A 26291-nucleotide genomic window follows, 5' to 3' on the forward strand; every position below is an offset into this window, starting at 1 on the left:
AATGCAGCAATTTAATTTATTAAATATGTAGTTTTCATTGTAGTATTTGTGTTTAGTATCAATAGTTAAATTATTTTTACCCAATTAAACTTGAATATTTTTAAATCGTTCTTTTATTATTTCTGCTCTAAATAAATATTCTATTTTTCTGAATGAGCCAGACTAAGTGATCAAAGTATATATTTTTCTTTTCTGAACAAGGGGCTAAAATAACTAGATCGCACACTTTTTATTTGGACTAACTTTTCTGCAAAGGTAAAATTGAAGTGCATATGCTGTAGAATAAAAATATGTAAATGTAGAATTTTATTGCTCCCTTTCTCCTCTTATTAAATATTTGTTAGAAATAATTTTTTATACAAATAAATATTAATGTAAGTTAAATATTAAAAATACTAACTATAAAAGTATTTGGGTAAATGCCCAGGGCTCTCCTTTCACAGTTCAGAGTAGGATACCTCCCTATGAGCGTTTCTGCTCCCATATAATGACTTTGTATTTAATTTTGCTGGAGTCGGAGTCAGCCTACTAAAATTATCCGGAGTCGGGTGTTTTTATTACCGACTCTGCAGCCCTGCTCGACACATCAGGTAAGATTGGCCTGGATTCTTCAACAGCTCAAATTCGATCTCAGAGCAGTAGACTGAAGTCATAACCACTCAAACATCCAGCCGTCACCTTGTTATAATAGGTGTTGAAAGTATAACAAGTAGTGACACTTCCATATAAACAGTTTGTTATTGTACACTACACACAAATTGTTTTTAATTGGTCTGAATGTACCATATCTCTGACATAATATATTATTTCGGTGAGAAATTGATATTCGAAGTGTGCCATTTTGTTCACGATGTGTTTTAGGAACTTAATAGCCNGACTCCGCAGCCCTGCTTGTAACCAGTGACTACGGACTCAGACCGCCGACACCGACTGACGAATCACACCTGCCGTTGCCCCGGGGCCTTCCTTAGAGCCACAGTAGAAACACCTTCGACACTTCGACCTCCAATTGTGTAAAGAACAATTTTGTACCTTAGTGTAAGTTTACTTTTATGTTTAAAATAAACGGGTTTTTGTGAGATTCTTGTCATCTGTGTCTCTTCCGCCACACCCACACGCGAACGACCCTAGATCATCCTGACACGGGATTAACGATTCCCCCTGGAAATCGGCGAACTTACAATAGCAAAAATTTTTCAAAAGTTTGTGAATTTTCATAAATAATTTATATTTTAATTTATTCAAAATATATGAAGAAACTGTTAAAAAACTAATTATTTACGAAATATTTCATTTATATGATATTGATTTTTGAATTATTTACAAATTTAGAAATATTCGAATATGTTCGAATAATTTGATTGGATATATCAATGCAAATTATTAATTTATTTCAAAAAGATTTTTTGGAAAATTTAATAATAAAATAAAAATTTCCTTACAATATTAGAATGAAAACTATAATTTTCAAAACAATAAAATTGCAAAAAGGAAAATTTTTAACTTTTTTCCGTTCCTTCCACAATTCGCTTTCAATTACTTGTATAGTATTCATATTTCCGCCACGATTTGTGTAGATGTGAAGCATTTCACTAATTTTTTTTAATATTGTTTCAATTGTTTTACATTTGTTAAAGGTTTTGTTGTGTCATGTTAAAATATGCAATTTCCGAAAATCTCTAGAAGTTTGGAATCATTACAGATATTTAATTAAATTTTAAAATGTAACAATTCGAAAAAAATATATACAGAAACTATTCTTTATTTAATGTTCTCATTAGTCGGAAAGAATGTATTGTTTATTACTAAACTATATGAAATAAATTAATATAATCATTACACTGCATTATTTAATTTTATTTGTAAACACCCGAAAAAATTCATGTAATCATGCATTCAAAAGCCATTTTTAATGTACTGTTGATCTTGTGCTTAAGCCAAGAATAATTCCAGCTTATAACTTGAATTAATCTTGACTTCGAATAACAATTTATTTTTGCACAAGTTTGTAATGACCCTTAACTTCATTTTTCACTTGTCAGCTACTTTTAATTAACAATCTGTATGACTTTCCATCGTAGCTTTTTGATAGAATTGAAAGTAAATTGTATGGTTAATTAATCTATTCTATTTAAGCATTACTCTTGCAAAAATAATTTTATTCTTCAATATCTGAAAGCATTTTCATCACAAAAAAATCATCTCATTTTAAACTGAACACCAGTTATTTGAATAAAAACTATTCCCAAAATATCAATATATACCTCAAAATCAACTGCACCATTCATGATATGTAATTTTCCAGTTTCGTAAACAAGCATTCATAAAGTAATTAATTCTGGAACTTTGAAAGATTCTGTATAAATCTTTTCAATATTAACAAGTAAGAAAAACAAAAATCAGTCTTTTATTATCACTAAATCCAGTATATATTCTAAATTCGTCACCGAGAATTATTTTTTTTTCTAGTTGTTATATATTCATTTTTTTCATAATCAACTTTACAAAAGTTTGTTTGTGAATTTTGAGGAGCTAGGTTAATTTTAGTTTCACAATATTTTACAATTGAGATAATTTTGAGTAATTCTATTAGAAATAAATTATTTTTGAACGTATTTTCCATATTTATTTCTTGGAATATTGAGTGGCTTATTCGTTTATATATATTTTAAAGATATCTGAGGCCTAGCTATAACTATTTTCGATAATATGCCTTGAGGTTTCGAGGCATAAGGTGCTCCACAAAAGTGTAGAACCGCTGCAAATTTACTAAACGAATATTAGGAATTTCACGTGTGATGTAGCTATCTTTCTTATATTGTTCCGGATTTATGAAAACAATTTGTCGAAACTCACAGTTTCCTATATAGCAGCAAACAGCAGAAATTGTAAAAAACTGATTTTAAGCACCACAAAGTTATAGAATCGACTAGTAAATGAACGCAAAAGGCATTAAATACTACAAAATAGTTTAATTTAGTAATTTATTTGCGCACCCCTTACTAATAACATCGAAAATGCGATTTAGCATGCTATCAACAAAGATTTTTTTTAATGATCGATGCCTCAAGGGAGTTCCAAGCAGTGACAATTGCCTGTTTTAATTGTTAAATGTCGGCATACTGACGATTTGGGTCATAAATTCGGCCAACTAAGATCCCCAAAAGTTTTCTATAGGGTTGCAATCAGGAGAATGAACTGGCAAATCAGTTTATTTTCAAACCACTCGTATCTCGTGACACATGGACAGATACTTTGTTCTGTTGGAAAATAATTCTTCTGAATCTACGTTTATATGGCTACAATTTGTTCTCCAGAACTTGTTAATAGTCGGCATTGTTCATGCAACAGGTAACGAATACCAAATCCAAATTTTCCCAATGCAGAAAAACCACCCCAAACCATAACACTCCCACCACCAAAGTTTCTTCGCGAAAAATACTTGGGCTCTTTTCGTGAATCACGCCAGTAAAACGCTAAACTATCTGGCCTATCCAAATTAAATTTTTTTTCGTCCGAAAAGATTACGTATATAACAAAAAGGTTCTTGTTCTTGTGCTAGCATGATAGGTCTAAACGAAACAAAAAACTTACCTTATTCCATTGAGTGGCCATATTTTTCCTAGCAAAATCGAGTCGGGCAGCTTTGTGCTCAGGCTTAAGAGCAGAACACTTCTCATTCGGGACCGAACAATGTTGTTGTTGTTGTTGTTGTGTAAAACCCTTCGAACGATTTCGTGATGTACTTGAATACCCAAATCGTCCTGAATTTGATGCGTGGACGCGTTGGATTAGAGACTGCATTAACAATTCGTCTGCGGTCTCGCGGGGTAAGCTTTAAAGGACATCCACTTTTACGCTTTGGTCCATAATTTGCAGGATTTGCAAATAATACTGAACTACCTTTTTCAAACGCTTCATACTGTTTGCTACTGCCTGATGACTTAAACTAGTGCATCTCAAAGCTACAATTTGTCCTTTCTCAAAAGTCTTAAATAGGCATGATGGACCACGAGGCATGATGGAAAAAAATAATACTTTCACACTTCAAACTTGCGAGAAAGATGGCGGTTCTATACTTATGTGGCAGCATGTAAATTGACTTCATCGCTATTTCGCACTCAACCACGAATTAAAAGCTCCTTTCCTAAAATTACATTTTTATAAGTTAGGTGCTGAATTACGCGTAAAAATTCTATTTCTATCAGTGAATGTTCTAACCTCAAAAGACCAATTTTTGAGCGGTTCTATACTTTTGTGGTGCACCTTATTCGAAATTATAACTTGTGTAGTATGTTAGTCTCTTAGGCTGTAACATGAAATTTGATATTCGGTTATGCAACGCAAACTTCCCTTTGCTATTGGATATCGAAAGTAGTTAAGATTATGCTTAACTACTTTCGATATCCTGTATTGTTACGTTGATATTTTTTGTATCTATCGTCATTTCGTAAATCCTTCATCAACTTCCTTATTTTAGTTTTACTCATATCTTAGAAACAATTGACAGGGAGCCTTAAAAATTATCTTGATATCTCTTTTTGATTTTCCCTTATCTATAAACGTAATTAATACATTTAACTTTTATGTAATATAACGATTATTTTAGTTTTGCTATAATTTCTCCACTTTCATATCCTAATTAAAATAAAAATACTCCATAGAAATAATGATGTCAGTTGATTTAAGTATCGTCTAAATTATAAATTGCAAAGGAATTTATGCACTCGAATCCATAAATTTCTACACAATTTCCTATAGTTCCAATTTTCAAGAAATTATAAAAAAATATTTTATGCAGCTTCTTAAATATTATCTTATATTACATATTTTATTATATTTATTATATTATATTACGTATTTACAGAATATTTAAATATAGTAATAATTTTCATAACAAATTATTTTAAGCAACTTCGCGCCAAAGTATTTTATCGTTTTCTGAATAAACAGATGTTTACAGTTTGCAAATATAGTAAATTCTCCTGGGTAATAGAAGGACTTTTATTCGTTTTTCATTTCTATCATAATTGATAATTTTCTTTGAATTGAAAGTAAATACAGCCTTTTGTATTTACTTTTTCTACAAAACAAGAAAAACAAAGAGAAAAGAAGCTTAAAGGAATACTAAGAAATAGAAAATGTTTCGATAGCAGAAATTGTGTTTAGAATAAAGTCTTTTATAGCGAAGCAATTTTGAGTTGTTTAATAAAAATTTTATTGGCAATTTAAAAATAGGATAAATAATTTTGACAATAATCTCTGGGTTGAAATATAAAATTCAATAAAAATATAGAAAACAAAAAATACAGTTGAGTATTCGTAAGCCGAACAATAGAAATGCTATTCGTAAGAGCTAAAAAGAAAAATTATAAAATCTCTTGTAAGAAAGTAAAAAAATTTACTTTTTTACAGTAACTATTTTATGTTAAAACAATAGATTAAGATGAATAAAATTCAGTGAAAACTTTTCTTATTTACAGTTGAACGTGATATAAAAATTTGAAATGTTCTATTGTTTCGGAGAACAATTATATATAAACGATCGAACCGACAGCAGAGAAACGAAAACAAGTGATTTAAAATAAAGATGTTCAATAGTTATCAAATTTCTAAACTTGCTATAATTTTTCTTACTGTGTTCTATAAGTTATAAATTTTATAGTAACAGGCTCTAAGATTTCTATTCAAAATAATTTATGGAGATTTTAGACATAGAAAATTTTACTGAATATTAATGAATAATTTTATAATTTCTGATAATACATATTAAAAATTAAAGGTAAGTAACAGAATAATAAAATAACTCATTGGATGTTATGAAAATTATATATTTTATATTGGTAATATTAAATAAATATTAATAGAAAGTTATTCATTCTAAATTCATTCTAGACAAATCTTATTTCTTATTTAGATTAATCTCTAAATCGTATTACATACAAATTTCTGAAAAGTTAATTTACTGAGTTATAAAGCCATAATATATTCTACTTACTGGCATTACGAGTTGATTTTCCAGATCTAAAAATTTGATATAAAACATTTTGGTATGTAAAATGAATTTAAAATAATTTCATTAATTTTACATATTTGGTTATATGAGTTTAATATAGAGATTAATATATATAAAATAATATAGAAATTTAATGGAAACATTATAGAGTTTAATATAAACTAAGTTTGAGGACCGGATTAAGCTAATCTAATAATTATTATAAGATTCACCTCAACACAAATCTATTTAAATATTAAACAGATTCTAATGTTTAGTTTTTAAATCAATTTTGATTATTTTAATTGAAATAATCGAAGACGAGGAGTAACTTAATATAAAGTTTATATTCTGTAATCTATATTTAATAAGTATCGTTACTATTTGACGTTAAAAATAAAAGCGAATATATTTATTTTTTATAATAATGTTGATGCACTTTTGTTATATTTCCAAGGCGGTTAGGATATTGCTATTGATAAAGACCTGGGAATTTTGATGAGCATTCTGAACGTACAACTAGCTTTATCATAAACTATACGAAAATAATTAAGAGCAAAAAATATTTTAAAGATGTTTCCAGTTATTTTATTGTATATACTTGTATATGTAATATTTATTTTATAACTTCATTGAACAACGATGAGTTTGGTAAAGATTATAGAAGTTTTACAGTATAGGTAGTATTTTTTTATTTTAGGTTTTTACTTTTAATAATTGGTATTACAGAGATGTCGCTAAATTGTCGTTTTATCTGTACATTTACATTTAATTTACATTGACACAGCATTGCAGTGCTCTTATAAGCCAAAACAAGCTGGCACACACAAAAATATGCTCTTAGACAAGTATGCGAGATATAAGCGAAGCAGGACGTGTGTTTAAAAAATGCGGAAACAAGCGATTTTACACGCAGTATAAGAGCATGCTCTTATTCGCGCGAAAATACGATAGTGTAAAATAATTTTTAATCTAAAAATTTAACCTAAGTAACATTATAAATTTACAAAACTAATAAAATAATTAATCATTTGGAACACTGTCAGCTATTTAATAGGCTAATTTAAAATTACAAATTTCTAATTTTTTACATCTGTAGATTCTAGTTTGTCTTATGATCCGAAATTATAATTTAACAACACAATTGTTTAGAATAACTCTGCAGATTCTTCTCTGTAACTCTTCTCTATTATTATTAACAACAATCCATCAGTTTATGTAACCTATAACTATGCAACGTTGCGAATTAAACATGGATAAAAGCTAAGTTCTTCAGTTTGCACCTGCACCTCTCAAATACTAACATTTACAAGTATTATTTTTAACCTTACGTAAAACAAATTTATACACTTATTCGCACTTTCATAGAAAAAAAACAAATAGATAAATGAGTTGAAATTCCACGCTATTAAATTAGCAACATGATACGTTAAACATATTAAAATTAAACGTTTTAAATTTCATTTTTCAGGTAGTTAATTTTAATAAATCGATTTTTAAATGAATATATGATATGGAAAAAAGTCAAGCATTGCCAGATCCAATTTAAACTTATCAACTTACTGAGAATAAAGTTTATAATTAAATGAATATAATATAAACTAGACAGGCGTAAAATTTCAAGTAGATCTTGACATAAAATATTTTATTTCTCAATGAACTTTAAGAGTAGTTTTTAAAATTCCTTTCCTTTTTTTCCCCATTTTATATTTTCGAAGAAGTTCAATAAAAGAAAACGATAATTGAATTTAAAGAAGGAATTTATCAATAACTCTGGGACGTAACCGACAAAATCATTGTTTCTTCCAATAATGCCTATTTCTTTTTACATTTAAATTAGAAAAACTTTTATTAGATTTATCTTTACGAAATTCTTAAAAAAGAGGAGAAAAGAAAGCAATACTTTACTTGAAACGAATTAGACTTAATTAGAGCATTTGTAAGGATGGCTCGAAAATCCTTCTTTGCAATTTCATCCGAGGAATTGTTATTTGTTTGCATTAAAAATTTTGCTCCTTTTATACATTATATTATTTATCAGTTTTAAAATTGAATTTATGTTAACAAATAAGAGATAGTTTTAAAAATCATAAACTGTACAATTACAATAGTTATACTGTCATTCGAAACCGATATACATGCATACAAGCTGAAAATGATATTAGAGACCAGGAGATTTCGAATATAAGACATTTTAAAATGTATTTATTTTAATTAACAAATTAATAAATATCTCAATTAAACAATTTGCCCGAGAGAAATATCTTAATGCTTAATGATTGCAGAAGTTTCATTTTCGTTAATGAATGTCGCCATTATCAGTTTTGTTATCGTTTCATTATGTTGTAGAATCAATTATAAAGAGCTTACTTTCTTACAAATGAGTGTTTTATTTCGAAGTTAATATATAAAATTTCAAAGGAAAAATACAAGAAGAAAAATTAAAGCTAAAAATGAAACTTTTTGGTTAAAAGCTAATTATTTTAAACTTTAAAGACTTTTTGATAAAAAATTTTGTTCGTTTCTCTTATACTTATTTACAATTGAAGTCAGAACTAGTGTAGGAATCTACAAAAGAAAGGTTACATATATACAAATTATTGAATCTTATTTGTATGCTTGTATAAGCAGACAATGTGATTTAATTATTTTTACGTTATGTATATATAAATTATTGTATTTTGCGATCTAAATGTACAGGCCTACGGTCTCCTACCCATTTCGTAAAAATAGAAAATTTCATGTAACCTCAAAAGTCCATAAATTGAAAATAATTAAAGTTGTCAAACGATTTTCAACGACTGCTCTGTAATCATTGATTTTTAATTGTTCATTTGCATTTGCAATTTAAAGCATTACAATACTTATTTTATTAATATAGACACAGAATTAGTTGACAGAAAACAAAGTAACTGAACTTAAACCTTCAGAAATATAAATAATAACGAGCAGTTATTTTTTGTACTTTTTAATCATATTTTTAATTAATTTTATTTAAAATATATGCTCTCCACCCCAAATTAATAGTCGCTTGCCCCTGTACTTCATACTTTTTCTTTAAAAATAGAGTCGTGCCAGTCATCTAACACTTTTCGTTAAACGGAGCCTCCTGCTCCTAAAGTTCCATATCTGGTCTAGATTTTCATCTATCTACTCCGTTCTCGAGATTAATAAAAAAACAGACGGACAGACAGGCGACAGTGGGAATTTACAGGTCTACAATTTTTTCAAATTGCAATCCAATAGTAATATTATTGTATTAACGCAAGACTTATTACAGGTGTTCAAAAGCAATTATTGAGAAAGAAAAACAAAGTATATATACTGTTCGCAGATATTAAAGCACTTGATTCAACAAATAAAACAATATAGATGGGTAAATTGAAACAATATCAAGCTGATATCAATTAGCTTTATAAATTTAGTAAGTTATTTGGAAACTATAACAAAGACTTTGATGGATAATATTAGTTATAATCCATTTGTTATAGAAGGTTATATAATGCTATGAATAATACAATGACTAGATGTGGGTAGTGTAAGTCCCACTACCCACATCTAGTCAATTTCTACTTACATGATATAGATAAAATCTTTGATTCAGAACGAGATGCTACTACAATTGGTGAACAAATAATACTTTACATTCAGTATGATGACGACATAGCCCTATTTGTTCCTACAAAAATTTCTCTTCAGAGAAAAATTAATTCTCTAAATAATTATTTAAAACATTATTTGAAATTAAATCCAAATAAATCCAAAATTAATGATATTAAAAATGGAAGAAAGACGAATTCATATAAATAAAAAAATATATATTGAGAATTACAGATTGGAAATAGTATCTGAAATCAAATACTTAGGTATATACTTGTACTTTTTTTTATATGCTTGCCTTTGCTGTTGAAAACCATTTTAAATATATTAAAATTAATAATATAAAAGTAATATCAGTGAAATTAAACATTAAACATATTACTTCAAAAATTTTAAAACTAAGTATTTTGCTTCATGCTTTTTCTATACGGGGGCTAGATTGATTTGGTAAAATTGAACACTTCCAATTGTTTTTCATCAAAAAAACATTTCAACTAGATAGAACTATATCAGGATATGCCAAAACATATGAAACACAGAGAGTACACTTATTTACTGCAATCAAACGTATTATAGGATTCATTAAAAGAATTAAAGAAAATAAAATAAATGGCTTGTATTTAATCGATTAAAGTAGTTGTACAACAAGAATAAGAATCAACATAATTACTGATACAATAAACTTTGGAATATCACAAAAAATATAGAATGTGAATATATTTTTTGATGTCCCAGGAGAATACATATTGGAACTTGAATACTTTCCGCTTTGAAAATGTCCTATCGAGAAGATAGGAACTTCAAAGATCAAGCTGTCACCTCTGCTATATAATAAATATAATATTTTACTCTCCTACATCATCATATATGACCTAAAAATTAAATTATAGACTAAAAAAATTGTTAGCACAAATTAGACTTGATAAAAATTATATAAACTTTGAAGATAGATTCTTAAATATCATGCTTACGTCATTTTCGCAATCAAAAAAGAATCTGTGTTGCATTTGTTAATTGATTGCCAAGTACAGTACCTTGTGTTGTGAAGTTTAGGAGAAACATTTTAGAAAATTAATCGCATGAATTAATTATCATTACTGGTTAAACATTACTAATATTAAAATTATCTATAAGCTGCATAACTTTCTTTACGATATAAGTAATTGTAACGAATATAAAAATTTTAAAAACTAAAATATAAGGTTGCTAGAAGAATATTAATTTAAATAATATAGGCCTATATATATATATATATTTTTTTTTGTTAGTAAAACCAAAAAATAATATTATAAAATAGAATCTTGCAATTTTATTTGTATCAAATTAACATGGAGACGAGTATTACCCCTTTTATTGTATTAAGTTTTCTTAATAGCCAGCAGCTTTTACGGTTTTGGGTGTGTTTAGAAAATATTGAGTATGCTATTTAATATATAGGATATTCAAATTTTAAATTGAAAAAAAAATTGCTGATTTAAAATTACATTTGACAGCCAAAATACTCTCTGGGATACACGTACCCCAGATTGGAAAAAAAAAAACGTTTCTATAGGCCTAATCGGAAATAAAGTTTAATTGGTAACATTTCTTTAAGAAAATAGTCTAAATGAAATATTTATTGTCAAAGACACCAAATCCAACGTTTTAAATAAGAAAATAATCTGATTAAGAATTTTATATTTTAAATAATTCAACTTTTTGTTTCGTAATTTAGGCGTGGATCATGTATTTTAATTCTTTAATAAATTGTTGTGATTCTGTAATAAATGGCTTAATTCTGTGTTAAAATTTTATTAGTTAATTTGAAAAAAATAACGATTAAACATCGATTAGCACAATCATTGTAATGCCGCTAATAAATCAAAATAATTGCCATCTGTTTAAATTACGAACGAAGCACCATCGATCTTTAAAACTTACCACTTAAACATTTTTTTTTCTTTTTAAAGGCGCGGACAAATTTTTGTTTCAAAATCTAGTTTCGACGCAATCTGTCTCGTAAAGTTCTTCATCCAGCCAAAACCAATTTCTTTCGTATGCATTATAAACTGAAATTGTTTCCGTTCGTTTCTAGACAACAATGTAAGTTTGTCAACATTACTCAAATGCAAAATGAAAGTTATTTTCATCATAATTTTTCTTACTTGTCTTCGTGATATATTATCTTTTATAGTGGCAGGTGAAATTTCAGATTCTTTAGATGTTACATTTTCATATTTTTTCGTCTTATAATCTAATTTATTTTCCTTTTCGAAGATTAAAAGCGTGATAGAGATCCTTGTTAATATCATGTTTTTCTCACATTCTCTATATTTTTTTTTTTGTGAATCTATTTAAAAAAAATATTTTATTTCTATTCATTTTGTGTTATAAAATTTTTACAAAATTACTAAATTTATATATAGAAATAATTATTATAATAGTAATTTTATTAATTTTTTTATTTCGAATTTGTAAAGATAAAAAAATCAATTAAGTTATTGGTTTTAAAGCTAATCATTAAAATAAATTAATGAGCCTATATATTAATTACTGAAATTGTTCTAAAATCTTGTTTAAATTAAATTATTCTAAAAATATAATTGAATCTCGTAAAATTTTTGAAAGTAACGAAACAATAATCATTCAACATTTAATTGATTTTCTGAACTTCAAGAATTCACAATAAATTATTCAAAATTACTTTCTTGATTAGACAATAATAAAACTGCATGAATGACACTGTTTATTAATTCAAAGATAAAGTTGAAATAATTACGAAACACTTAATTACTATTAAAATAGATTAAAAACTTGTAATGTTTAGAAATAATTATGAACAAAAGATTTTCAGACTGAATTTATCAGTAACTAATCGAAATGTTAACAAATATTTGGCATTTGATTCAGCAGTTCGATTGTGGATTTTATATTCAACAAATCAATATTCTATATGAGATCATTTAATTTATCTTTAAGAGAGCAGACTTGTATAAAATCCAATGGAATGTAGTAAAATTACTCTACTGTATTGTACTGTACATTGTCATATAAATGTGACTGAGCCATTGACTATTTCAAACTTAACATTATTAGATCTGAATTATTAAAATCGAAAAATATCTAGTAAAAACTATTAAATTTAGTCTTTATGATTTTAAATTTTAATTTATCATCATTTTACAAGACGTATAAATTATAATATCAAAAAATAAAATAATTTAAGTAAAAATACTTATAATGCAATTTATATCAAATATTAATAAATTTATAAAGAAAAACAATATATTCCATTTAGTAAAAATTACTCGATATTTTTCAAAAATAAATTGGAGCGAAAGTAAAATATTATAAAGAAAAAAATAAATTTATCAAGTCTGATTGATCATAGTTAGATATGGACAAAAGACATTTTCAAATTCTTAAGATGAAACAGATCAAATTTCAAAATCATTTGTGACGTTAAAAAATATTACAATACGTAAACAAAATTTGAAACTATAATTTTCTGTAAGATAACGTCCGAATTTAACTTCCAGTTTAAAAGAAATCCTTTAAATTTATTGACTTAAATATATAATTAATGTTATTTATTTCAAAGTATATTCTTACTAAAATATAATTTAGTTTTTTTTTCAAATATATGAGTCGATTTAACAAAACAACTTTTGTTTAAAAAAGTACTTCGAGACGTAAATAAACCAAAGTTAGAAAGTGCTTTGGAATACAAACATCGAAATCTGCCTAAAAAAATATTTGTATAAAACAGATCCGAAGTTGCGAATTGTAGAAAAAAGATATTCAAATTTAACGTAACAAAATAAAATTTGGTATAAAATTACATTAAAAAGTTATAAAAACGAATAATGCAAATATGAAATAAAGGTTTTAATGTGTAATAAGTTATATGCAAAATACGTATTCGAAACTTCTCAAGAATTTTTATATTTATAGTAGAATTTCACTTCGACAATTATACATTTCATATTTTTAATTTTAACTTATGATTTAATTAAAAATAAAAATGAATTTTTTAACTTTTAAAATATAAATTGGAAAACAGAAAATGTTTTAAACAATTAACAAACGAAATTTGCAATCATATTTTTAAATTTATTTAATTTAAAATATACGCTATCGATTTTAGTAGTTCAACATAGAGTTATGCCGATCATCTAACTCCGTTCTGGAGATAATATTTAAATTAAATTAGAAGTTTATAAATAATTAATCGGGGTCTCCCGCCCCTACTGTTTCCATATCTAATCTCAACTTTCATCTACTTAATTCAGTTCTCGAGATTAAGGAAGGACAGACAGACAAATTGAAAAAATGTATTGGGCTACAATTTGAAAATTGTAGACCAGTAAATTCTTTTTACTTTGTAAACAAATAAAAATATTTTGAAAGATTTAAAGTATAATTTCTGATAAACTTTTTTAATTTTTAAAACATAAAAAATGCTTTATCGAAAATATAAAAATTTCAGTATTATTAGATACAAAATACATTTACATATCAAAGACCACATGCAATTATTTATACAAATGTTTTAAAAAATTTTATATTTCTTATTTTAATTTAGTTTTTTTTAGCTTTTTAAGTTCTTCGGGAAAGAATTACGCTAAAACGACATTAAATTCGATTTTCTACTCAGTCACCGATGCAAGATACCGTGTAACAATTTAACACGTAAATTAATACGCTTAAGAGCTATCAGTAAATTTGACATAGATTAATTATATAATCTCGAAATAATTTATTGATTCCATTAATTATTTAATTATTCCGAAAACATTTAATGGTTGTTAATTTCTTCATTAGAAAATATTTTAAAAAAGTTAATGGCCAATGTCTTTCTATGAGTTAGCTGTTATTATTTGAAGATAATTAAATTGCTGCAGAAATAAATAGAATGTGCTAATAATTCTTCCTTGTTTATTTTCGAAAGAATGACATAAGAGATTTTGTCTGAAATGAAAATAAAGTAAATAAATGATTATTTTACATGCTGCTTTCACAGCTATTGCACTACTATTGATTATACTTCCAAGATTTAATATTTCAACAAGTTGAAATTTTGAATATAAATTTAATTGAATTTTCTTATCTAAATTACAATTTCTAAAAACTAATCGCGAGAATACTTTTCAATGCTGTAAATTTCCATTTTTATCGCATCAAAACTAGTTAATAATTCATAATTCAAATTTTAATATCATAATGTAGAAAAATATAATTAAACCGATTTTCGGGTATCGAATAGTGATTTTTTTTATTATTTTCTAGAAATATTTGTTTCAGTTTTTTTTATTATGTTTTTAATATAGCGACGTGATGTCTCTGTTTGCTTGGAATAAAGCAANTAAAGAAAAAAATAAATTTATCAAGTCTGATTGATCATAGTTAGATATGGACAAAAGACATTTTGAAATTCTTAAGATGAAACAGATCAAATTTCAAAATCATTTGTGACGTTAAAAAATATTACAATACGTAAACAAAATTTGAAACTATAATTTTCTGTAAGATAACGTCCGAATTTAACTTCCAGTTTAAAAGAAATCCTTTAAATTTATTGACTTAAATATATAATTAATGTTATTTATTTCAAAGTATATTCTTACTAAAATATAATTTAGTTTTTTTTTCAAATATATGAGTCGATTTAACAAAACAACTTTTGTTTAAAAAAGTACTTCGAGACGTAAATAAACCAAAGTTAGAAAGTGCTTTGGAATACAAACATCGAAATCTGCCTAAAAAAATATTTGTATAAAACAGATCCGAAGTTGCGAATTGTAGAAAAAAGATATTCAAATTTAACGTAACAAAATAAAATTTGGTATAAAATTACATTAAAAAGTTATAAAAACGAATAATGCAAATATGAAATAAAGGTTTTAATGTGTAATAAGTTATATGCAAAATACGTATTCGAAACTTCTCAAGAATTTTTATATTTATAGTAGAATTTCACTTCGACAATTATACATTTCATATTTTTAATTTTAACTTATGATTTAATTAAAAATAAAAATGAATTTTTTAACTTTTAAAATATAAATTGGAAAACAGAAAATGTTTTAAACAATTAACAAACGAAATTTGCAATCATATTTTTAAATTTATTTAATTTAAAATATACGCTATCGATTTTAGTAGTTCAACATAGAGTTATGCCGATCATCTAACTCCGTTCTGGAGATAATATTTAAATTAAATTAGAAGTTTATAAATAATTAATCGGGGTCTCCCGCCCCTACTGTTTCCATATCTAATCTCAACTTTCATCTACTTAATTCAGTTCTCGAGATTAAGGAAGGACAGACAGACAAATTGAAAAAATGTATTGGGCTACAATTTGAAAATTGTAGACCAGTAAATTCTTTTTACTTTGTAAACAAATAAAAATATTTTGAAAGATTTAAAGTATAATTTCTGATAAACTTTTTTAATTTTTAAAACATAAAAAATGCTTTATCGAAAATATAAAAATTTCAGTATTATTAGATACAAAATACATTTACATATCAAAGACCACATGCAATTATTTATACAAATGTTTTAAAAAATTTTATATTTCTTATTTTAATTTAGTTTTTTTTAGCTTTTTAAGTTCTTCGGGAAAGAATTACGCTAANAAGGTTTCTGGCATAGTACATTTATCCTACGATAGATGGCGCGAGTGTATACGAGCATTCATCGTGAGATCGATCAATTTCAAATTGTGAAGACCATCCCCCTCCAAAAATTATCTCTATATATGCATTTCCGATGCAAGATACCGTGTAACAATTTAACATGTAAATTAATACACTTAAGAGCTATCAGTAAATTTGACATAGATTAATTATATAATCTCGAAATAATTTATTGATTCCATTAATTATTTAATTATTCCGAAAACATTTAATGGTTGTTAATTTCTTCATTAGAAAATATTTTAAAAAAGTTAATGGCCAATGTCTTTCTATGAGTTAGCTGTTATTATTTGAAGATAATTAAATTGCTGCAGAAATAAATAGAATGTGCTAATAATTCTTCCTTGTTTATTTTCGAAAGAATGACATAAGAGATTTTGTCTGAAATGAAAATAAAGTAAATAAATGATTATTTTACATGCTGCTTTCACAGCTATTGCACTACTATTGATTATACTTCCAAGATTTAATATTTCAACAAGTTGAAATTTTGAATATAAATTTAATTGAATTTTCTTATCTAAATTACAATTTCTAAAAACTAATCGCGAGAATACTTTTCAATGCTGTAAATTTCCATTTTTATCGCATCAAAACTAGTTAATAATTCATAATTCAAATTTTAATATCATAATGTAGAAAAATATAATTAAACCGATTTTCGGGTATCGAATAGTGATTTTTTTTATTATTTTCTAGAAATATTTGTTTCAGTTTTTTTTATTATGTTTTTAATATAGCGACGTGATGTCTCTGTTTGCTTGGAATAAAGCAATCGTAGGGATGCATTCTGATAAAATAGCTGGATATTTTTGAAGGTTTCGCTCCTGTTCTTGACAGTTTAATTCTTGCGATGCTGCTTTAAGAAAAGATTGATTAGAACAGATACGAAATCCCCTTTCATTCGCATCTGCTAATGGATTTTTCCCCTCCACTCAAATACAGTACTCACTTTCTTAATTAAAATTTTTAAAAGGTAATAAAATTTAAAAATTATTTTTCTTCGAGTGAATATTAAGAATAAACACTATTTGTTAATATTAGAAGCAAAATTTAAAGTTGAATTTTAATCGAAATCGTATTATTTTTAAAATCAGAATTTTCAAATAACTTTACTAAAAAGAAAGATAACGTAATGACAGCGCGTTAATGAAATTAGATTGATGTTTATGGAATGAAAAAAAATCCTTTATTATATTTTTTTAATAAATTATAATTATGTTTTATGAAAATGTTGTTTATATATGGCTACCGCACTCGCGGATGATCTAGCGAGAGGGGATGGAATGCCTTCTGGGGAGGATTTTCTCTGGGAAATGACCCGTTATTTAGGTGTTAAAAACTCGAAAAATAACTCGAAAAACATGTGGCCAGCGCGTTAATGAGGGGCGAACTTTCGACTACTAGTGTTTTAGTTTCTTTATTTATTTTTAACTCTATCTGTCTGTGGGCACTAAGAGGGCCTTTTTAGCCAGTCCATTATGGGCGGCCGGATGGTGAGGGGCGGAGTCAGACGTATCCAGACTTTCGGACCAATCTCCGGAAAATCCTGGGATTTTTCGACCCGTCGGAATTCAATCTCGGGTCCCCCAAAGAGGTAGGCTGCCACTTTAGCTGCTTGGCCATCTGCCGTCACCGGTGTTTAAAGGTTTTATCCACATGACCACTTGTTAGTCACGCTCTTAACGGACGAAATTGCGGCCATATTGTTTTAATTTGTTAGTACTCGCGTTAACTAATCAGTCAATCAATCAGTTTAAATCGGGATTAAAATATATTTTTACAAATAAATTAAATGCTAAAATAAACTTAACAAAAATTAAATGGAAAGNATAAATAAATAAATTATTTATTAATGCAATTGCAACACAATCAAATAAAAGTTTCGCACAATATACGAAATATTTAACGTATTAAACTATTAATCAAATATAAAATTAATAATTAAATAAAATTGCATTTTTGTCACAAAATATTTTTAGAACTCGTAAGTAAATATAATTTTTCGTTTCTAAATAGAAAAACAATAGAAAAATAAATATTATTTAAAATTCTTTTAAAATCAAAAACAAAAATAAATTTTTCTTCTCAATCAGGCTTAATCGGGATTTCGACTTTTCCGGATTTTGTCGTTCCAGACAATTTCTCTGTCGGGATTTTTCATATCGGGAATTCATTGTATCGGAATTTAATAATATTGAGATTTTGAATTTCAGAATTTCGAATGGTGCCTATTTTAAATACATATCAATAGCTTCGACTCCGTCATTTAGAATAACAGTGCTAAAACATACAATTTCATAAAGATATTATTCTAGTAACATAAACTATATAGCCCTGTTATTTTATAATGATATATAAACATTAACATATACAGACTAAAATAATTTTAAATTATATTAAATACATATTAATTTTGCTCAACCCATTTGTGATAGTTTAGAGATATATTGGATTATTTCATTATACATTTTTCAGAAATTACTAGCAATCTATGAATATTTAAAATGTTTCTTTTCGTGTAAATTACAATAAAGAAGTCAGAACTAAGATAATTCTAAGGAAGAAGACTTTTTAAGTACAAAATAATACAAAACATATTCGGCAATGGAGCAGTTTTGCATCCCATATCAAAATTAAATCAGTAACTCGCTTATTAAAGATAATTAGAATCTATCGCTGGGGTCAGCAGTGCCATTTTGATCAAGTTTGACATTTATGATGCTTCAGAAATATTTTCATAAATTATTCATTTCGTTGCAATTCTTGCGTATTAAGAAACACACATTTTCTTAATACGCAAGAATTCCACATTTAAATAGAATTTTATTATTTACAAATATAATACACGTTTTTTAAAATATTATCATTTTTTAGTATATGAAGATCTCAAAAAAGATAAGGGTTTGGGCATCTCTCGACCTCTACGCCTCTGAAAATAGTAAATATTAATAAAAATTTTTTCTTAGGCTACTTATTTAGAATTAGAAATTTTAAAAATAAACAATGTTTACAATATTGACACAATTTATTCAGTCTAGATCATAAAGTAAATCTGTAGCAAGTCAGTAGAAGATATTTTGGTTCAACTAAGAACGCGATAATGCATTATTCATAATTTACTTTTTCGAAAAATATAAGTTTTATATGCTAACAATATCGAATATGTTATTGAAATGACCTTATATCCTAGTACCTCTATATATCAGTGTGGGTTTGAAAACTAAATCTCGGTTTATATGAGTATCTATCAGATAAAAAGGTATTTTCGAAAAACAATATCTTAGGATGATGAAAGGACATAAAATATTTTCAGAGAAGAAAAATAGTATTTTTATGATTATTATTCATTTTATTATATGCAAAATATAATGTATTTTAAGTAGATCTTTTAGTTTAAAGTAATAATCTATATTTTCTCATCGAATCGAATTAATGACGTCTAACAATCGAATTAAAATTAAAATTAATTACGTATAATGAGTAGAAAGATTTTGTATAATTAAGATTTAAGATTTTGCACAGATTTATATTAAAATTAAAAAAAAGGTATTTAAAAAACAAATTTTATTTTCTCTGTATCGAGCTTCTCTGTTCATCAATGTTGGAACCACTTCGATTCAAAAAATCGATTTGGCTGTTTAAGTGAAAAAAAGACTTAAAAAGAGGTAACGACATTTTCAATTGAAATATCCTTTTAAGTTTCACTTTACACAAAAGAGGGTAACACAGGCTTTAAACAGACAACTTCAGATTAATGACAGAACTTCGATTAAAGCACAAACTATCCAAGTTTTAAAATCAATAAAGATTAAGGAAGTGAGCATCGAGTTAAGTAACGCTCGATAAAAGTATACAATATTTATCTTCGATAATGATATCGGAAAATAAAATTAAACGGTAGAAGTAAATATTCTTTCTTCAAAAATTCTTCCTGCATTATATTACTTTAATTATAGTTTTTTTCTAATTGAATTTATTAACATTTTTCTTTTTATCAATATCATTAATTCAAATACACAATGTGCGAAAAGGTGAGAGATTTAAAACCTAATATTTAATATAAAATTTATTTTTATATTTTATTCAGATGTCTAATAGAACCTGTACACCGGGAAATTTTCCATGCAAAGACCAGAGTTATATTTATATGGACAATCCAGAAGATATGTTGAATCCCTTGTCGATAAACTCTTCTTTTCTCTCCATTATTTTAACTCATATGATAACTTTCATCGTTGGAGTAACCGGAAATAGTATCGTGATAGCTACCTGGACCGGGATGAGACCTTCGAGATCCTATACTTGCACATTTTTAGTGAGTCTGGCGGTATCCGACTTACTCCTACTTCTCATTTATTTCCCGTTAGAAACTATTGAATATTTTGTCATAACGTGGGACACAGATGGTGGAATATGTAAAGTCAGCTCCTATTTTGAAATGTTATCTAGTATGGCAGCTGTACTTAATTTAACAGCAGTGAGCTTTGAAAGGCAAGTCGAAGGAAAAAAAAAATCTTTTTCGTTTTAAACATGTTTTATGGACAGTTTTATAGTTTTTAAAAGTCGGTAATTAAATCTATATTTTAAATATTAATATTTTTATTATTTCTGAATTTTTTAGATTTATAGTTATCATTTTCCCGATGAGAGCTCGACGTCTTTGCACTCTTAGTACGTGCAGAAAAGGTTTATTTATTGTTTGGTTGTTGGCTGTGTTATTTTCTATTCCAGTCCTACTCACTAAAGTAAGAATTTTAAAGATATTTTTAAATATAAATTAATAAAATATATTATTGTATGCTTTATAAATAATTTCTTTTACTATGTAAATTCTTTATTTTTCAGAAAATATATCCTATAACTTATTACAACAATTACACAAGCATAACTGCTTATTACTGTTTCGATTCCGATGATTATTTAGCATTTTGCGTAGCAGTGTATCAATTGGTATCAATTTTTGCATTGCCCGCCTTTTTTATGTCTGTATTCTATTTCTGGGTCATACGCGAATTATGGAGCAGCACAAAAACTATAATAAATATAACTAGAACGGCAAACAAGTAAGAACATTTCCATTTTTTTTTTACTTTTATATATAAAATTATTGTATAATAAATCGATTTTGTTAATCAGTGAAAATCGTTTGAATGCCTGCTGCCGGCATAATCAGCCTACTACAAGATTAAATTCTGCTAGGCAACGAGCTATATCTATTAAAGTGTGCAGTCTACATCGACAACAAGTGGAAGTGAGGAAAGCCAGACAACAAGTTAGTGTAATCAAATTCATTTTTTGCAGTTTATATACGACATTATAAATCAAATTTTGTATCTTTTACAGGTTATCAAAATGTTAATATTTGTCATCGTCCTGTTTATGATCTGTTGGGGTCCTAGGCTAATGATGAATGTGATCATTAAAAAAGGACTAACGAACTTCAATCACTCGGCATACAGCGCCAGAATCGCTTGTAATTTATTGTCTTTCGTCCATTCTGCGCTCAATCCTTTCGTTTACGGTTTTATGTCATCAAATTTTCGAAAAGTTTTAATTCGGGCCTGTTCTTCTTACTCTATTCTGTTTATTTTTTGCGGTTATTGTATGGTCCCGAGGAGTAGGACGGAAACGTTAGAATTTAGTACTTATACGACGAGTATTCGTCGATCACGAACGAGAAATTCTCTAGAATTAACGAGTAGAGGACAGAAAAATGTCTTAGTAGATAGATATTCGGTATAATTAATTGTATAATTATTTATTTTTAAAAATATTATGTATATATTTTCGTGTAAACCTTAAAAATAAATAAGAAATTCAGTTAGTGAAACAGAATGAATGCAATTAATTATTTAGTTGTAATTATTCTATGTAAATTGTTTTAGATTATCTTTTGCAATAATACAATTCAAATATATTAAAATTAAACATATTTTTTAAACATTTAATTCTAATATATAAATAACTGCATTAAATTCTCTTGATTATTATTAAATCAAATTATTATAAATTCTTCTTCTACTACATTTTTCAAAACTAATTTACTTTTATAGTTTTTGGAGTCTTCCAATCTCGGAATAAACTTTTCAAAATAGTTAAGATGTTTTGTTATCGACTGAAGTAATGTTATAATCGTGTAGTTCACCTCAATACAATGGACATTTCGGATTTTCTTTTATGCACTTTTTGAATAAAGCATGCCGCTGCTAACGAGATCACTCGGACAACTTTATTAAATAAAAACTCCAGTCGCTTGTTAATAATCTCGATTCGAAAAAATAATAAAATTTTCATTAACTAGACGGAAGATAAATCAAAGTGCTTAAAAATGATCGGTAGTTTTTGTATTAATTAGATTTTCGTGTAGCCTAAAGATAAGGTAAAATCACTCAATTGTTTGGTGTGTTGATTGACAGTTTCCAAATTTAATATTACTCATTTATCTATTCTTTACATATAACCCATATCAAAATAATAAATTATAATTCTGTAAATCGAGTAATAATATAGGCTAATTTATAATAAGAATAGTTAAAATAAGCTTTATCTAATAAACACATATAGAATCGTTTAGGGAATTTTGGGTTTCTAAATTATATAATGATATAATGGATAAGTTACATAATAGAGTGTTCTTTAACCCTTTTTAATACAAGTTATATTTATAGAACTTACAATAAAGGCGACATATTAATGATAAATTTATGCTATAAAAATCAGTATCAATTATTGAGAAAATTAAACAACAAAAAATTATTACATTTCATTTTTTTATTGAAAACTTTCATTTTCATTTGACAATTGCCAAGTAAATATCAATATGGATAATAAATATAACCAGTGTAATTATCAATATATCTGTTATTTAAAAAGTTTCGCATATAAAAATGAAATGTAATAAAAACATTATTTTTTAATGTAAAATATTGAAATTGTTTTCAATAATGCTTTATTTTTAATACAACATTTTGTTCTTTTAACTCGGATTTTTAGATCAACGTTCTCGCTCTTACCAAAAAATCGCCAATAAAAAATAATCGCGATGCAAAGGGTGCAAATATTCATCCGCTACATTAGTAACAAATGGAAATACATTTCTCACTCACATTAAAATAAGCATAAAAATTTTAGCTTATCTACATATTTTACCACACGCTAATGATACTTATTCCGACACGGCACGTCTGTGTGCATTAGCGCATCACTTGGAAATTCTCTAACCTATATATATATAAATAAATGTCTGTCTGTCTGTCTGTATGTCCTTCATACATTACCACACCGTTTATTCGATTGCCATGAAACTTTGGGAAGTTTTTTAATACACTCCCGCAAAGGTTTCTGGCATAGTACATTTATCCTACGATAGATGGCGCGAGTGTATACGAGCATTTCATCGTGAGATCGATCAATTTCAAATTGTGAAGACCATCCCCCTCCAAAAATTATCTCTATATATGCATTTGTGAACTGTTATTTACGATATTTGTAATAATTTTTGTTTAATCACTTTATTTCAACTTTTTTTTTGCTAATTACGTATTCGCTCGAACTTCGTTAAAACCTTAATCGTACCCCGAACAACAACCGAAGTTGTAGGAAGAAATTCGCGTATTTTACCGATCTAGATATCCCCCATTTCCAAATGTTAATATCGACTCAAAATAATTTAAAAAGACAAATTACAATAAAACGGTTTATTATCCAACTATCAGAAATTTCACAACATGCCAAGGAAGAGAGGGAAGGAGTAATTAAATAATTAAAATTATAAAGGATTAAAAAATATATATATATATAAATGGGGAATATAGCACTTCTGACAATCGCTGCGAGTGTATGGACTAAATTTGGAGAATCCGTGCTTCTCGCATGGACAACTGTATGTGGCCGGCTCACGCGTCGGAAAACCTTCTGATTTATTCGTGTACGCACCAGACGGAAAAACAAAAAATATCGTGTATCCACAAACACTCCAATAAATAAATAGAATTGAAACGACACTTTGAAATGTTTTCCCGATGAAAATGAATAATAATAATAAGTTTCAATAAAAATGATAAAATGTAAATTGAATTTTATCATAACGAGTTTCCTTGAATTTCCTTTCTGAGATCGCAGCAATGCGCGACAGTAAGCTAGTTTTATATGGTTTGAAAATTTGATGTTAACCACAAAACCTAAAATAAATTTTAGATACTGATAACACCCATAAATAAATTTAGTATATAATAGTTTATAATGCTACAAATACATATAATTAGTAATACTACTATAATACTTTATAATATGCTTATCTATATATATAACCCATTCAACGGGTATCCGTCGGTCCGTCTGTCCCGTAACAGTTTGATAACGGACACTAGAGGCGCCCCTATCGTGTGTCATATTTCAAACATTAAAATTAACAATTTTAATTCTTATTTAAATTAACAGTATAAATTTTTATTATTCACTTGGCCAATAAATTATTTGGTCAATATAACAATATAAATAATTCAGTATATTTGTAATAGGAATTTATTATTTCAGGGGCTTGTATCTCTTGAAGGGTCGCGAGTAGGGGGGTATGGTTCCTTTGACTTTATTGTTAGTACAGGGGTCTACGGTTTGGGGGGGTCGCTACCTCTTCATTCGGAGGGTAAATCTTACCATTCGGATTTTAACAGAGCTGTAGAGCATATTGATAGGAAGAAAAAAGTCAAAGGAACCGTGCCTCATGGAAATTTGTAAAGAACGCCCACTAGGGGGCGTCCCGAGCTACTAGTATGCTATAAACTATTACTGTATAATTCAAATCAATGTAATGATCACGTAATTTAAAGTTTTGACATTATTGATTCAACATGCCTTATAATGTTTTGGATGTGGTCAGTAGCGCCTGGTACATTGGGGCACTTGGGACACGTGTCCCCCTCTTTTCGTCTCGTTTATCCTTTTCCTAATCCCCAAGAGGGCCGCAAACAACAACAAAAACATACTGATTTCTAACCCATTCTGCAAATATAAAATTAACTAATGAACGATATTTGTCCATTAATCCACCTATTATATACTATATTTAATTTATAGATAAAAAAATTAAACAAGTTCTTTTCTGATGTTAACAAAATTTAATTTATTTGTGGATGCTATCAGTACCTAAAATTTACTTTTTATGGTTAACATTAAATTATCAAACTTAATAGACTTCTAAGGAAAAATTTTATATATATTTTTATTGAAAATTTACTATTTACATTGAAATTTGTTTGTCCATTGACCTACGAGACTTCGTCGTATGTTGACCAAAATCTCATTCCTTGTTTACAAAGCCAAGTTAACTCAGGGCGCTAATCTGACGTTGAATCATAGAGATTGAAGCACCTTGCATAATATGCCTTTTTTTAGCTTGTGCCCCTTTTCAGTCTGCGGGAGCCGCTGGATGTGGTCACTGTCTGGCTGGCTTCATCCGTGACAGTAGAAAAACTGGTTTAGAACATGTTATTCTTACCTCCATTATACACTTGTCTAATACGGCGACCAATTTCCATCAGAACTGGCACGTTATCACGTTTCCAACCGTTGTGCAATATTGTCCAATATTTCATCTAAATATATCAAATTTATTTTAATTAGAAATTTATTTCTTTTTTAGTCATTTAGTATTCTAGCTTTCAGTAGCGAAGCATGGGTTCGAAACTAGGGGAAGCACATTTTTTTTGTAACTCTCTCGGCCCTGTGGGCACTAAGATGACCATTTTTAGACAATCCCATTATGGGTTCGGCCGGGTGGCGAGGAATGGAGCCCAATGTATCTAGATAGAACACCCCAGAAAAATTCCCGGGGATTTTTCGACTCTTCCCGATTCGAATCCGGATCCCCAGACTGGATAGTTGCAACCTTTAACCGTTCGGCCATCCGTCCCTCTAACCGGCAAAGGTCTAAAACCAGTGAACTTGTTTCTACAGAACCAGCAAAGGAATTCGCTTCCAGTTCACACTCCTCTCAATTCTCTCTACCCACG

At 27.4% G+C, this 26291-nt stretch overlaps 1 protein-coding gene across 1 annotated transcript; it reads left to right on the forward strand.

Annotated features, from left to right (window-relative positions):
- Nucleotides 1-84: 84 nt before the first annotated feature.
- LOC111623679 (allatostatin-A receptor-like) lies at nucleotides 85-22023 on the forward strand. The gene is made up of 6 exons (XM_023366350.1): nucleotides 85-255; nucleotides 20369-20772; nucleotides 20903-21026; nucleotides 21127-21344; nucleotides 21418-21553; nucleotides 21625-22023. Exons 2-6 carry the CDS (start codon nucleotides 20369-20371, stop codon nucleotides 22021-22023), a joined length of 1281 nt encoding a protein of 426 aa, XP_023222118.1. The 5' UTR covers nucleotides 85-255.
- The last annotated feature ends 4268 nt before the right edge of the window (nucleotides 22024-26291 follow it).

The sequence above is a fragment of the Centruroides sculpturatus genome, unplaced genomic scaffold (assembly GCF_000671375.1).
Source record: "Centruroides sculpturatus isolate CEXI.00-Female unplaced genomic scaffold, Cexi_2.0 scaffold49, whole genome shotgun sequence".
NCBI lineage: Eukaryota > Metazoa > Arthropoda > Arachnida > Scorpiones > Buthidae > Centruroides > Centruroides sculpturatus.

Coding starts and splice junctions, on each gene's coding strand:
- LOC111623679 (XM_023366350.1), top strand. CDS start 20,369: ATGTCTAATAGAACCTGTACACCGGGAAATTTTCCATGCAAAGACCAG. Junction 20,773..20,902: donor ACAGCAGTGAGCTTTGAAAG/GCAAGTCGAAGG, acceptor TGAATTTTTTAG/ATTTATAGTTATCATTTTCC. Junction 21,027..21,126: donor TTCCAGTCCTACTCACTAAA/GTAAGAATTTTA, acceptor TTTATTTTTCAG/AAAATATATCCTATAACTTA.